Below are 15,192 nucleotides of genomic sequence, written 5' to 3' on the forward strand. Positions count from 1 at the left end.
ACTGCCAGATAGAGCGAGGCCTGTGGGTCTGGTGACGGGGCCAAGCAGCTTGGGTCACCCCTGTGAGCTGTAGGACCAGCACCTGCCATGGCATTCCCCGGCTGAGTGCTCTCCTGCACTTGGCATTCAAGATTCCAAGCTATCAGGTGTCCCCCGATAGCCTCAGGTATTGAGAGGCGGTAAGGGGAGGGCAGGGAGCGGCATGTATGAAGCTCCTGCTTTGTGCCTGGAGCTTTAGTTAGGTGATTCTATGGTGAAATCATGAACATTGCCCTTCCTATTCCCCCAGGTGGTTTGAGGGCAGCCACCTGGGCCTCAGGAGGGAACGCGTGGATGCCCGGCCCTCTGACTCTTACGTAGGCTGGGTGATGACCCCTGAAATTTATCTGGGTTGATGCTTCCTAAGTCCTCAGATCCTCTCCCCAGCCCCTTCCTGGTCACCCTGGTGCTTATTATCCCTGGAGGGGCATGAGGGTGACCCAGGGATGACTCCCAGAGGTGACCTTTGCCAGCTGGCACATCCCACAGAGAGAGGTCAGTGTGTCACCGCCTCCCATTCAGGCCTTGGCACCCTGAACGCCTGGGTTTGGTTGGATCCCCTGTGTCCAGGAGACTGCCTTGTTGGGGGGAAGTGGCAGACTTTGGATGCACTCCAGCCTCCTCCTCTCAGCCAGGCAACCCTGAGCCCTGGAGTCCCTCGGGAGGCTAGGCTGGAGCAAGGCCCTGCCAAAAAACCAGCTTCTCTGCAGAGCCTCCTCCTGGGAGTCACTGAGCCCACCTGATCCACCCTGCCTCGAGCTCCCGTCTCCTGCCTTCTGGGGAGCTGCCGGGGATCAGAGGGCGAGGAGCACCAGGTCTCTGAGCCTGTCCCGTGGGTATCCTGTTGGTGGCTCTTTTCTTGGAGATGGCCGTGGGGCTGCTCTTGGCCCTGCCTTTTCTGCCTCCACTCTTTCGGGCGCCCCACCTCCTGTGTGAACCAGGTGGACCCAGTGTGTGACCCCCCGAGGCCAGGCAGTGTTGGTGGTCCATAGTCTATGTTTTATTCCCATTGCCGTGGGACGGCATGTCTGCTGCTGTCTGGGTCACCTTTCGGGAAGGTTGCTGTTTGTCCCTGGGGTCCCTCCAAGAACTGGCTTCTCGTCTGCACCAGGCACAGTTCATTGTCCTCATCACCCTGCCTAGGCTACAGCTGCGATTTATTGTAATTTTCAGTCTCTATATGAATATCATGCTGGTTTCCCAGGCCGTGGCTCCACTGATTCGAGCCCTCTGAAAGTGCTGTGAGTCATCTGGGCCCTTCCATAGGCGTTTACAGCAGGTGCATTTTGGGTCTTTTGAGGTCAGGGGCTAGAGCTCTGGACCGTGTGGGATTTTCTCTCCAAAATCACTTGTCAGAACTTTCCAGAAGGATCCTGTTGATTCTAGGGGCACAGACTTATTTTTATATCCCTATTTGAGGGGTCCCTCCTCAAGTTGGCGGTTGGTAGGGTGAGGGGTGGAGGGTGGTAACCAGTGTCACAAGCCCTGCTGGCGGTGGCCCCTTTGCCAGGGGCTTCGTGGCCCAGCCAGCATGGAGCATTCCCTGAGCCCTTTCACCACCAAGAGTGTCCCTGCCACTCATGTTCAGGATGCTGGAGGGAGCACAGGACCCCAGTGAGCAGGCAGAGCCCAGGCGGCGGCTGAGCCAGGCTGCAGAGGTTGTTTCTGATAAAACAGCAGATCGCTCGGGGCATGTTTCTCTTGCAGAATCCTGGGCTGCCACCACTGGTGTGTGAGATGGGCGGCAGAGGGAGGGAAGTTACGTGATCTTCAGGTGAAAGGAGGCTTTATAAATAGGTCACCTTGTTCCACATCCTGAATTTCATTCTTTCCTCATCTTGGGGCAAAACAATGGTTTCACTGTTCTGGGGTTGGTTGGACACTGAGGGGGAAAGGGCGTAAGGAGGAGGGTGAGTGTCTGCCACTCCCTGGTGACCGACCCACATCTGTGCATCCCTTACCTGCCCTTTCTGTCTGTTTGTCCCCAGTCACGTTGGCTACATCCCCAAAAGAGGGTGTAGCCGCTCCTTCAACAGACCTCTCCCTAAACACCACCACGAGCAGGTAATTTTTAGTGGAAGCGAGGCTCCGGGACAACTGATCTGAAAGCATTTGGGGGGAAGGTGGAGTCTACAGGGTTGTGGCTTTAATTGAAATGCCACTGGGGGGTTGCAGGCAGGTGCTGTGCAGTCTGGCCTGTCTCAGCCTCTCCCAGAGTCTGCTCTCAGAGCCTCATTCCTCCTCCCCTCCTCTTCCCTGGAGTGGATCTGTTGGGGCCAGAACAGCCACCGGTGTTTCTGATGGGGCCACCTCACCTGGCCTTTGCCACGTGCACAGCCGCTGTGCAGCTGCCACCTGGCTGGGTATGGGGATGGACCAGCTGTTCTCTTCTTGTGTTCTGGGTCAGTAGAGAGAGATAGCTGCCCCATTTTTACTGGGCTAATCAAAATCTGTAATTTTAAAGCAGTATAACCGGAAGTCTCGGGATAGATCGCTGTAGACATAATGTCCCTCTTTGGCATGGCCTCAAAGCTTCCCCAGGATTCTCATCCTTTATTTAAATACCCTTCTGCCAGGCTGGGTATGGTGGCTCACACCTGTTATCTGAGCACTTTGGGCGGCCAAGGCAGGAGAATTGCTTGAGCCTAGTAGTTAGAGAGCAGCCTGGGCAACATAGCGAGACCCTGTCTCTTTAAAAGGAAAAAAAGCATTTTAAATGCCGTTCTGCCAGTTATGGATCCTTAACACGTACCTTCATGGATAAAGCATTCAGGACAATAGTGCCCACACATTACGCTGTGCTTGCTTTATAAAAGCAACACAGGTGCAGAACCTGTAGGAATTGCTTTGGGGATAACTTGTTCTTGCAAACATAGTGTGTGAAATCATTGTTTCTCAGCCTTTGATTCTCTTTTGTGTGCTTAAACATCATTTTAGTTTCAAAAGGAATACATGCATTTTAAAAAATTCAATTCAAAGCGTTTTTTCCCTCCCACCCACCAGCATTAACCGTTGTGAAAGGTTTGATGTTTATCCTTCTAGACCTTTCTCTGTACCTACAGATAAATGTGCACAGAGAGAATCTTTTTAAATTATGTTCTTTCAGAAACGGCATCATGATCTGCGTATTGTTCTGTGATTTGCTTTTAAAAATGTGACAGCATCGCGTAACATTTTCTGTTGCGTCACCACTTTGGAGGGGCTGCATGGAGCTCCATGACGTGGACGAGGTGGGATTCATGCTGTCCCCAGCATCTTCATCCTCATGTCCCTGTGCAGGCCTATAGGGTTTGGTAGACAAGAGCCCTGGGTGATTGTTAGGCATTTTGCACATGGACAGGACAGGGACTGCCTCGTTGCACCTGCACACCTAGAAGGCTGTCCCAGTTCAGGGTCTGTCCCCCTTCAACACACACCCATGCTGTGTAGGAATGTCCTTTCCCCACATCCTTTGCAGTTCCCTGCAACTTTTTTTTAACAGAATCTTGCTCTGTCGCCCGGGTTCGAGTGCAGTGGCACGATCTCGGCTCACTGCAACCTCCGCCTCCTGGGTTCAAGCAATTCTCCTGGGTTCAAGCGATTCTCCTGCCTCAGCCTCCCGAGTAGCTGGGATTACAGGCACCCACCACCATGCCCAGTTAATTTTTATATTTTTTAGTAGAGATGGGGTTTCACCACGTTGGCCAGACTGGTCTCAAACTCCTGACCTCAGGTGATTCACCCACCTCGGCCTCCCACAGTGCTGGGATGACAGGCATGAGCCACCACGGCAACTGTTTTTAACCGTGTGGATGCCACAGCACTATCTCGCTCCTGTCTTGATGGTAGTGCTGTGTCTAGCATCACATTCCTCTGTGCCTTGCATAATGAAAGCAAACTGTGGCTGTATCCAGAAGGCACTCTCCGACCACAGGGGCCTGCCTTGCCTCTCCTACCACTCCAGGCTCCCTCGGCCTTCAGAGAGAATGGCTTCCCTAGATCATTAAAGGCTGAGGACAAGTGCCCTTCACCTGTCCCGGGTCTAGGACTCCCAAACAGTGCACTTCGGGGATGCTTTTGACTCCTCTCCACCTGCTGGGGATCAGCATTCATTTCCAGGCTTTCTTCCCTGTGTATCTGCAGACCTGGCTGCCCCCACCTGAAGGAGCCCACGAAACTGGAGGCTTTGCGAGGTTCTTTTCTTCCTTCCTACTAAGATCTGGGGCCCCCAGCAAATCCAAAGATGGCCTCTTCCCTGGACCCAGACAACCTTAAATGGCTGTTCAAAGCTGGCCACGGGAGTAGGGGGCTTTTAGAAGCTCATCTGCTTAGAGCCCAGGCTGCCACCGGGAAATCCAGTACGGACATACAACTCTGGTGGGTGTTTGGAACCCAACCCATCCCCGTCCCATGGCTGCTCTGGAGACACTGGGCTGAGGGCTTTTGCCCTCAAAGGGTGTGAGGGACATCCCCTTTCACTCATGCAAGAATGTGTGTGTGTGTGTGTGTGTGTGTGTGTAGTGGTGGAGCATTCCTCCTGCTGGGGGATGAAGTTCACAGAAGCCAAACCCCAGGGCTTCGTGTCATCTGGTGTCCCTGCAGGTAGCCCCTCCCCCTCCTCCAGAGCTTTTAGTAGCCTTCACTGTGTTGTAGGAAAGGCAGAATCTCCTCCAGGTTGTGTAACCCTCTACAGGGGAAGCCAAGGTGACTCCAGGGCCGGTGTCTGCTCTCTGGCTCTGAGGGTCTGGGCGGTGGTTCCTGCCTCCGTCCCGTTTTGCACTCCTCTCTGCTTCCCCCAGCCCAGCCCTCCCATGCATGAGACAGACGCTCCCGCCATGTGCTTGACTTTGATATTGATGACGTGTCCCGTCCCTTTATCCCCCCACCTGCTTGTGGCACAATGGGGCCCAAGCTGTGCCGGGCCAGGACTCGGAGTAGGTGAGTGTGGGGTTAGGGGGTTGTCCCAGCTGAGCTCAACCAGAGAGGCTGAGGGACATGGAGCATGAGAGGCTGAGGCCTTGGTGCCAGCGCCATAGATGCTCATCAGATTTGATAGCTGATCTCTGACACAAGGCGTGCAGGAGCGTGGGTGTGTGGACAGCTCGCCTGCCTTCCTCCGGAGGAAGCTCTCCACGGGACATGTCCTGAGCAAGTGTCAGGGAACTCGCGTCACACACAATCCGCCACCAGCATCAGCTCTTCGACCCAGATGAGATGCAGCTGTTCTCCGTGACTCACGGCCTCTGGGCCAGTTGTGTGAGGAAGGTCCTTTCGGGAGCTCCCAAGCCGCAGTTTTATGGCTGTTTTTCTCTCTTGACCCTTCTTGATCTTTACTTTAATCTGATCTTATGGGAAAATGTTGCTAGGAGTTCCTGACCCAGAGTGACTGGTGAGCTCCCTGCCGCCCATGAGGAGGAGGGTCCTGCAGTTAGAGCTCCTGCACACACAGATGTATACACGCAGACACACTCCACACACGCAGACACATGAAGACACACGACACACATGTACATACATGCACACACATATACATACATGCATGTACACACAGCACACACATATATACACATGAAGATGTGCCACACACATATACACACATCCAGACACACCACACACACAGATACATACACACTTCACATATCTACACGCACACACATGCACACCGCCCATGCACGCACACACATACACACACATTCTTTCTCCTGGTTGAAATACCCTCACAGCATTCATGCCTGTGATGAGGTAACAACCTGGTCTTCAGGAAGCACCAGACACTGGACCCCTGCGTGCGACAGCTGACCCTTGCAGCCTGAGGGCTGCGTACGGTGAGAACTGTCATTATTTAGAGTGAGTAGAGTTTGGTGGCGCAGGAGGGGTATAGGCCAGGAACTGGTTTGTTGTGGGGCTTGACTGAGACAGTTGTGCAGAGGAGGAGGCAGGTGCGGTCCTGGGGACATGGTGGCTAATGCAAGAATGTGCTTTTGGGGATAAAAACTTTCACTAAGGGAGTGGAGAGCAGGCGCCGCCGGCCAGGGCACTGCCTGAACTGTGACGCCTCTGTATTGCTCGTTAGTCTCAGCTGCTGCCCTTACTCTCAGTGTGCAGGCACACAGTGTACACGTGTGTGTATGGGTGTACGCATGTGTGTACATGTAGGCATGGATGCTTGCATGTGTGTGGGGGGTGGTGGTGGCAGCATCAGGGCCACATCTGTTCTCTGCTCTCCTGTTCTAGCCCTGCAGGGCAGTACAAGCCACGCCCTTTGTGGCTTGTACTTTGCTCCTCCTGGGTGGGGATGAAGGCTGAGTCCTCCCACCTCCTGGAAACTCACCAACTGCTCAGCAATCCCAGGCCCCGAAGCTTCTCTGGTGCTGCTGGGCCCCACAAGGCCTAGGCATCTGCATTTGCTTCTCAGAGCAGCAGTAAGTGGGGGTGGTCCCAGAGCAGGAGCCTGTACTGTTCTCCCAGCTCCTGCCTGAAGTGTGGTGCCCAGTGCTGGATGCCCTCCTGGCCCAGGGATGTCTGTCTTGGTCTAGTGTTAACAGGAGCCATCCAGGCACCTGTGAATGTCACTCGGCACCTGTGGGTGGTACACACCCCCCATCCTGAGCGCCATGTCCAGGAATTATAGTGATCGTATTAGCAGTTTTGCATGGGTTTACAACAGGGGTCGACAAACTGCAGCTCCTGGGCCAAATCTGGCCCGCTGTCTATTTTTGTAAATAAAGTTTTATTGAAACACACCTATGCCCATTCATTTACATATTGTCTGGAGAGCCTTAAATAGTTACTATCTGGCCCCTTATGGAAGAAGTTTGCTGACCCCTGGTTTAGAAGGGACCTTAAACTTGGTCTGCCCTAACCCAGCCTTCCAAGTCCTTGGGTCTTGGCCCAAAGGCAGCGTCCCTCTGTCCGGCCAGATGTGGTGACCAGGAAGATGGGAGAACAGTGATCTTTGTTCAGTGAATGGAGCACAGGCTAGGAAATAAATGAAAGTGGAAATGCAGTGACGCCAGCTCCCTCTGGAACACTGACTCCACTGAGTTTTAAGTAAGTGTGTGACAGATGAGCGAGCAGAAGCTTGGAGAAGCTCAGGGTGGATCTTGGTGGCTGGAGCTACTGTCTCGGCGCATGAGCTTGGAAGCTTCAGGAAACAGGGCTGGGGAAGCGCCCGCCGGGCTGCAGTTCCAGGGGAGGTGGCGAGTCCAGCTCCTGGGGACCCACAGGAAGGGTGGATCTGTGCAGCCACATTTTAAAATAGAAGGAGGAGGACAGATGGATGGCTTCAGTGTTCCTGCACAGCAAGGAGGTGGCTAGGTGTGGACAACAGGAAGGTGGGAAGGCACTGTCATCTTTAACCATAGCCTGGACACAGGGCGGGTGACAGATGAGTCAAGAGTAGCCCTAGGGCCACCACAGTGATTGACCGCCTGGATGGTGACTCAGATGGCAGAAGTGGCCGGGCGGGTGGGCCACATTCCCTGGGGTGCCCTTGTGAGGGAGTCACCCCACAGTGCTGCAGGCCCTTTACCTGCCTGCCCTGCCCAGGGAAAACGCCCCACCCTCTTTCCCCAGCCTCCCTCCTCCCAGGCCCTCCCTCCCACAGACCCCCACCCCTCACAGCCATGTGGTCCAAGGCCTGGGCCCGGGTGAGGGGGTGGGGGAAGGTGGGTGGAGGTGGAGGGGTGGCGGTTCGGGTTAGGTTTAGGGAGTTCAGCCCAGCATTGGTGTTGAGGACTTGCTGGGCCACCTGAGGTGCTGGCATCTCAGAACTAGGAGAGCTTGTGGAACTGACCTCGACAGACAGACAGTGGATGTCCCATGTCGGGGTGAAGCCACCCTTTTCTGGTGGCTCTTTCTGGGATGAGGCTGGCCCAGCCTCCAGGGACCCCCCCCCGCCCCGCCACCATCCGGCTAATGCCTGCCCCAGCCCCACAAGGCTGTGTCTTAAGTGGAGTCAACGCAGGGCCCTGTCTAAGCTCTGGCTGGCGGACCCCAGGCCGGCCTGTCCTTATAAATAAAGTTTTCTGGAACTCAGCCACGCGCGTTTATTTATGTCCCGTCTGTGGCTGCTTTTGCGCGACAACAGCAGAGACTGTCTGGCCCTCAAAGCCAGGCATTTACTATCTCGCCTATTTCAGAAAAAACTGATCTCCAGTCTCGCTGAGACAGGCATTCTGTGTGTTCAGGCCTGGGTTTATTAGCCTGAGAGCTCCCTCCCGTCCCTCCTCTCCCTCCCCGTCCTTCCCCGTCTCACCCCACTTCACCCTTTCTCCCGCTCTGAGGTGTTGCTCTCCTCGCCTCTTCCCGCCTCATCCTCCCTGTTATGGTCCCTGCTAGCATTTTCAGTTACCTGCTAGAGGACCCCTCCCCGCCACCTTTCTCTCCCACCCTCCCCTCCCTCCCCCAGCCTCCTCCCCACTTTTCCCACCTGCTCCCACAGGTGGAGAGAGGGCGGATCTTCCATGACAGACGAGATCCCAGGAGAAAGGTCCTCCCTGCTGCGACAGTTGAGCGGCAGGGGGGCTGTGGAGGGGCTACGCTGCAGGAAGCGTGACATGAACTAGCTCTCTTAGAAAGTAATTCGTGCCCCGTCCTCCCAGGGAGCTGACCTCTGTGCCCACAAGACCCTGCAGAATTGAGAATATGGAGAGGTTCCTGGGCACCAAGGTGGAGGGGTGTCCAGGCAGAGATGGGGGTTGTCCTCTTCTCCCCCACTCCTTGCAGCTCTGACCTCTAGAGCCGCCTCGGCCCGGCCTTCCTACAGCTCAGAAAATGCTCCAGTGGAGGTTGGGGAAGAGGGGAATTCTGGGAAGGCCACACTGGTGCCACACCAGACCTAACTCTCTCCCCCTCCCGCAGCTTGAGGCGCAGGCCCCAAAGCCACGGGGTGCCCCTCTGCAGCAGCATCAAGGGAGTCCTAGAGGTTTCAGTGGCTCCCAGGAGAGGAGATGGAACTGAAAGCTTGAAAATGGGATTTTCCTGGGAGATCATGGATGTGAGGTCACAGTATTCACAGAACTTTCTGGAACCAGGGCGGCCCTCCAGGCTGCAGAGGGTACACCTCCGCTCTAATGGTTTTGCAGACACTGGACACAAGGAGTCCTACCCTGTCTTTGAAGAGATGACCGTTCCCCTGAGATCAAAACCCTCTGTCTGTGGCTGGGCGCAGTGGCTCACGCCTGTAATCCCAGCACTTTGGGAGGCCGAGGTGAGTGAATCACCTGAGGTCAGGAGTTCGAGAGTAGCCTGGACAACATGGTGAAACCTGGCCTCTACTAAATAGAAAAAAATAGCTGGGTGTTGTGGTGGGTGCCTGTGATCCCAGCTACTTGGGAGGCAGAGGCAGGAGAATCGCTTGAACCCAGGAAGCGGAGGTTGCAGTGAGATGAGATCGTGCCATTGCACTCCAGCCTGGGCAACAAGAGCAAAACTCCATCTCAAAAAAAAAAAAAAAAAAAGAACCCTCTGTCTCACATCAGAAAGGGGAGGGCGAGAAGCATGAACCGGCCCCTGAGATAAGGGGGTCGGGGCACCAAGTGTTCCCACATGGGAAGGTTCTGCCAGGACCAAACTTCCTGGAGGCCTGGCCGCCCCGGGGACAGGGTCTCGTGGGGCCTCTTCCCAGCTGAGAGGGAGCTGGAGGCCAGCCCCACTGCGGAGCCTGGCCTGGCTGCCCCCGCACTGAACTGGGAGGCCAGCCCTCTGAGATTCCTGGTTTCCCTGTGTCTGGGAGCTCGCGGCCTCCCCCACCCGGGTTCCTTTGGGTTCTCTTTGTCTCCTTTACTTGGGCACCCTAGTAACAAGGGACCCAGCATGACTCTCCCGGCAGCCAAGGCTCCGATGGCCTACCGCCCAGGCACCCCCACAGGCTCCTTTAGTACCGTTGCTTCAGCCAGGAGCCTGCCTTGCCCCAGCCTGGTTGATCCTAGGAGCCTGACCCCAAACCAGGCTGCTCTCCCTGGCCTCTCTGGTCCCTTCCAGAGGCCAAGGAGGTTCTTGATGGCAGAAAGAAACTTCTCTCTTGAACGAGGCTCAAATCTTCTGCTGCCTTCTCCTCCTTGGATAGAACTCTTCCTGACCAGCACTTTGGGAGGCCAGGCCAGGTGGATCACTTGAAGTCAGGCGTTCAAGACCAGCCTGGCCAACATGGTGAAACCCCGTCTCTACTAAAAATACAAAAATTAGCCAGGCATGGTGGTGGGTGCCTGTAATCGTAGCTACTCGGGAGGCTGAGACAGGAGAATCACTTGAACTCAGGAGGTGGAGGTTGCAGTGAGCCGAGATCACGCCACTGCACTCTAACCTGGGTGACAGAGCAAGACTCTTGTCTCAAAAAAAAAAAAAAAAGAATTCTTCCTGGGCTGCCAGTGGAGAGGATGGGGTAGATGATGCAGTGAGATCTCTCCCCCAACCCAGAGTCCCTGTTTTCCCTCCTGAAGGACCCAGGGGATGGTGAGGCCAGAGAGGGAACAAGGCATCTTAGCGTTGGACTCTCCTCCCCAGACGTGCTGTTGAGACCTAGAGGGCGAAACCCTGGCTTCTAGTTGAAGGGTGTGGGCAGGCAAAAGAGGTGGTCAGTCATCTAAGAACTCCTGGGGGTCAGGGGATGAGCCCCCCATGCTGTCTGCCCTTGAGAAGAATGTTGCTGGCGGAGGAGGCTCCTGGGGCCCTTCCCACCAAGTGTACACAGACGCCTGAGTTGAGCCATCCGACTGCACCAGAGAGCCCTTCTCTGGAGTGAATTGGTGGTGTGTCTGCTGGAGGTAGCTGTGACAGAGACAGAGACAGGGAGGAGGAGCTGGGATTGGCATCCTCACAGCCTCTGCTGCTACCTGGGGCTCCACTTCCCCTCTGAACAGCAAGGCAAGGGCCATCCACCTCCCTCTGTTTTGACCAAGCAGATGTCCACTGTTGTGGCTGAGTCCTGGTTCTGTGACACCATGGCCTGCCGTCCTGTGGAACCCTGATGAGGTATTTGGTAGGCATCAGCCGTGTGTCTGCACCCAACACAGATGGGGGTGACGTGCAGCCCCCAAGCCCACCTCTCCATGTAGTCTGCCAGGTGGACAGACAGCCCCTTTCCTTTGTGACAACCTAGCCAGGGAACGGGGGATTTCATTCCACGCCAAGACTCCAGCCTGTCCGTGTCAGACATGACGGAGCCCAGGTGCAGGCTGCCGGGACGTGCTGATGTGGTCGCCTCGACCTCCGGGTTAACTTTCCCCTTCATCCCACAGCCCCGCTCACCAGTTGTTTGTCTTTCCGTCCATTAGGCAATACTGAACACTGTGCAGCTTGCAGAGGTCTCCTGGCAGCCCGCCTTAGGAATTCCGTCTGGCCCTGATCAGAATACTGGAGACGAGACCACGAGATTGATGAGTTTGCCTTGGGAGTCGGTGAGAAGGTGAAACCAGGGCGAACATGGGTCAGAAGGTCACTGGAGGGATCAAGACTGTGGACATGAGGGACCCCACGTACCGGCCCCTAAAGCAGGAGCTCCAGGGTCTGGATTACTGCAAGCCCACCCGGCTGGATCTGCTACTGGACATGCCCCCTGTGTCCTACGATGTCCAGCTGCTGCATTCGTGGAACAACAACGACCGGTCGCTCAACGTCTTCGTGAAGGAAGACGACAAACTCATCTTTCACCGGCATCCGGTGGCCCAGAGCACAGACGCTATCAGGGGCAAAGTCGGGTATACCCGTGGGCTGCACGTGTGGCAGATCACGTGGGCCATGAGACAACGGGGCACACATGCCGTGGTGGGGGTGGCGACGGCGGACGCCCCCCTGCACTCGGTCGGGTACACTACCCTCGTGGGGAATAATCACGAGTCCTGGGGCTGGGACTTGGGGCGCAACCGGCTCTACCACGATGGCAAGAACCAGCCAAGCAAAACATACCCAGCCTTTCTGGAACCAGATGAGACATTCATTGTCCCTGACTCTTTCCTGGTAGCCCTGGACATGGATGACGGGACGCTGAGCTTCATTGTGGATGGACAGTACATGGGAGTGGCTTTTCGGGGGCTCAAGGGCAAGAAACTGTATCCTGTAGTGAGTGCCGTCTGGGGCCACTGTGAGATCCGAATGCGCTACTTGAACGGACTCGATCGTAAGTGTCCCCTCTGCTGTCAGAGGCAATGTCCTCCCTCTGTCCCCATGGTCCTGGCTGGGCTTAGGCCAAAAGTTGATACAGTCATTGGAACTAAGGTGTTTTAAAGTCAATATTCCAGTGTATTCAGACCCTCAGAGGCAACTTTTGCATCTGGTTAAGTGAGGAATTCTACCCAGAGTCTGCTAGATTACCTAACGGTGCCTCATGAATGAATAGACAGATGGATGGATGATGGATGATGAATGAATAGATGGATGAATGATTGGTTGGATGGATGGATGACGAATGGATGGATAGATGAGTGAATAATGGATGGATGAGTGGATTGATAGACAAGTGGTTGAACAAAAGGATGGATGGATGGGTGGATGGGTAGGTAGGTGGGTGGATGAGTGTTTAGATTGATGGATGAATGAGTGGATGAAAAAGTGGATGGATGAATGAGTGGATGGATAAATGAATAGATGGATGGGTGGGTGGGTGGGTGGATGGATGGTGGAGGAGTGGATATGACCGATGGATGAGTGGTGGTGGAGTGGATGGATAAGTGGTATGGATGAGTGAGTGGTGGATGGATGGATGTGATGGATGGATGGATGATGATAAAATGGGTGGATGAGTGGGTGGATGATGAGTGAACAGATGGGATGTGATGGTGGATGGATGGCTGGATGATGGCTGGCGTATAATGAACGGATGGATGGGTGGGTGGTGGGTGGGTGGGTGGATGGTGGATAGTGGGTGGATGGATGAGTGAGTGGATGCTGGGTGGATGATGGTGGGGTGGATGGTGATGGATGTGGATAATGAATGGGTGGGTGAGTGGGTGGATGGATGAGTGAACAGATGGATAGATGAGTGGTGGATGGATGGATGGATGAGTGGATGGATGGATGAATGTATAAATGAATGGATGGGTGGGTGGATGGATGGATGGATAAATAAATGAACAGATGGATGAGTGGGTGGATGGATGGATGGATGAGTGGGTAGATGGATGAGTGAATGGATGGATGGATGGATGGATGGATGGATGGATGGATGGATGGATAAATGAACAGATGGATGAGTGGGTGGATGCATGGATGGATGAGTGGGTGGATGGATGAGTGGATGGATGGATGGATGGATGGGTGGATAAATGAATGGGTGGATGAGTGGATGGATGGATGGATGGATGGGTGGATAAATGAATGGGTGGATGAGAGGGTGGATGGATGGATAGATGAGTGGGTGGATGGATGAGTGAACAGATGGATGGATGAGTGGTGGATGGATGGATGAATGACTGGATGGATGGATGGATGGATGGATGGATGGATAAATAAATGAACAGGTGGATGAGAGGGTGGATGGACGGATGGATGAGTGGGTGGATGGATGAGTGAACGGATGGATGAGTGGATGGAAAGCAGATAGACTAATGAATTGATGGATAAATGGATAGATGGATGAATTAATGAGCAGGTGGTCTTTGTTTCTCTGTGTGACCTGCCTCCAGGTTTGATCCTCAGTTGACCAAATTCTAGCCCAGTTGCCAGCATATTATCAAGCTGGGGTTTGTAACCTTGGGGATACTAGGGCCTCTCCGGTAAATGAACGCTAGTGACCTCTCTCACTCATTACGCAGGCTTAGAGTCTTTCTCTTCTGCTGGAGGCTTCTGAGTGGGCTCCTTTGAGATACAGTCCTGAGGGACTTGTTCAGTCATGAATTTGGGGAGGAGCACGCAGATCAGAAACAGGCTGAGTCAACAGCGAACTCCACCTGTCCCTTTGGGAAGGGGAGTGGACTTTCTCAGACTATAAATGCAGCCCATGTGTAGGGACATTGTGCTGGTGTGGGAATGGAGGCTCCATGGCTGCCCAGCTGGGAGCCCGTGGTAGCAGGAGGGCCTGGCATTGCAGAACGGCTCACCCCATGCATGGCCCTCTCTCAGAGCTCCTTGCCTGCGTGAGTCCCTTCTACCGCCTGCAAGTCCCACATCGGGAAGCAAGGGGGCTGGAAAACTCCATCCACCCATGGGCTGACTGTCCTTAAAGGGCAGTTTTGGCTCAGCACCCTGAGTTCTAACCCCACCCTGCAGGCCAGGCAAGAGACGGAGGGGGGTGAGGCCCCCCACCAGAGGTCAGGAATACAGATGTTGACTCTGTCTTCAAGTCTCCAAGCCTGCAGTTTCTCCTGGAGAAGGAGGTCCTCCTCCTGTTCCTCCTCCCCCACCTCAACCTTTGAAAGATACTGGGGAAAGTGTTGGGGTAGTCAGGCATGTGCAAATGCTTACACATTTCTCTTTGGAAGCCTCCCCACCTCTCTTTCTCTTGGTCCTCTGCTGTGACTTTGACCGTGACGGCAGCAAGTTGACAGCCACACACGACATCTGTGGTGCAGGCTCCCAGGGCTGCTTGGTCCTCGTCCATGCAGCCTGGTGCCCCTAGGTCATGGGACTCCTGGAAGAGGTGGGTGGCCAGACCTGCAGCCAGCTGGTAACCTCCCTGGGGAAGTAGTCACCTCGGAACTGAATGAGGGAACCAGCAGAGTGAGTTCTGTGTCTGTCTCCCCAGGTGTCAGAAATGAGTGGCACCACATCCACAGCCAATTTGCCTCAAGCGGGGATGGGTGTGGATTGGGAGCCCTGCCCAGGACCTAGGATCTTGAGGAGCCCTGGCCCTCAGCCCTGCCTCCCTCCTCCCAGCCAAGGGGTGGTCACGGAGCCAGGGAGGTTAATGTTCGTTCTTTGCAGACAGACAGATGAGGAGACTGCCAGGCCTGCTCTTGTTGCCTGGCCACTGAGACCGTGGGGGCTCCATGAAGATTTCCAGCCCTGTGTCTTCCAGGAAATGCCCCCCGATACTGTCATGAGCTCTGGGTTTGCACAGCTTCATGGTTATACATCCCAGCTCCAATAAAGTACACAGACCCCTGGAGTGGCCGGGAGGGCACTGGAGCCTATTTGAACAGAGAGTTCTGCCCACCCACTCCTGGAGGTGCAGATGCGTGTCCTGTGAATAGGTGATTTCCTGCTTGGTTAGCTCTGCGTGAGACGGAAGGTTGGATG

At 54.9% G+C, this 15,192-nt stretch overlaps 1 protein-coding gene across 1 annotated transcript in view; it reads left to right on the forward strand.

The window, feature by feature from the left end:
* Positions 1–15,192, forward strand: part of SPSB1 (splA/ryanodine receptor domain and SOCS box containing 1) — a 78,844-nt gene that overhangs the window by 54,225 nt on the left and 9,427 nt on the right. Inside the window, exon 2 of the mRNA XM_030912978.1 lies at positions 11,295–12,136. Within this exon, the coding sequence (XP_030768838.1) occupies positions 11,443–12,136 (694 nt within the window). The 5' untranslated portion in view covers positions 11,295–11,442. The remainder of the gene's footprint in view (positions 1–11,294; positions 12,137–15,192) is intronic.

Source organism: Rhinopithecus roxellana, chromosome 12 (genome assembly GCF_007565055.1).
Source record: "Rhinopithecus roxellana isolate Shanxi Qingling chromosome 12, ASM756505v1, whole genome shotgun sequence".
In the NCBI taxonomy this organism is placed as follows: Eukaryota; Metazoa; Chordata; class Mammalia; order Primates; family Cercopithecidae; genus Rhinopithecus; species Rhinopithecus roxellana.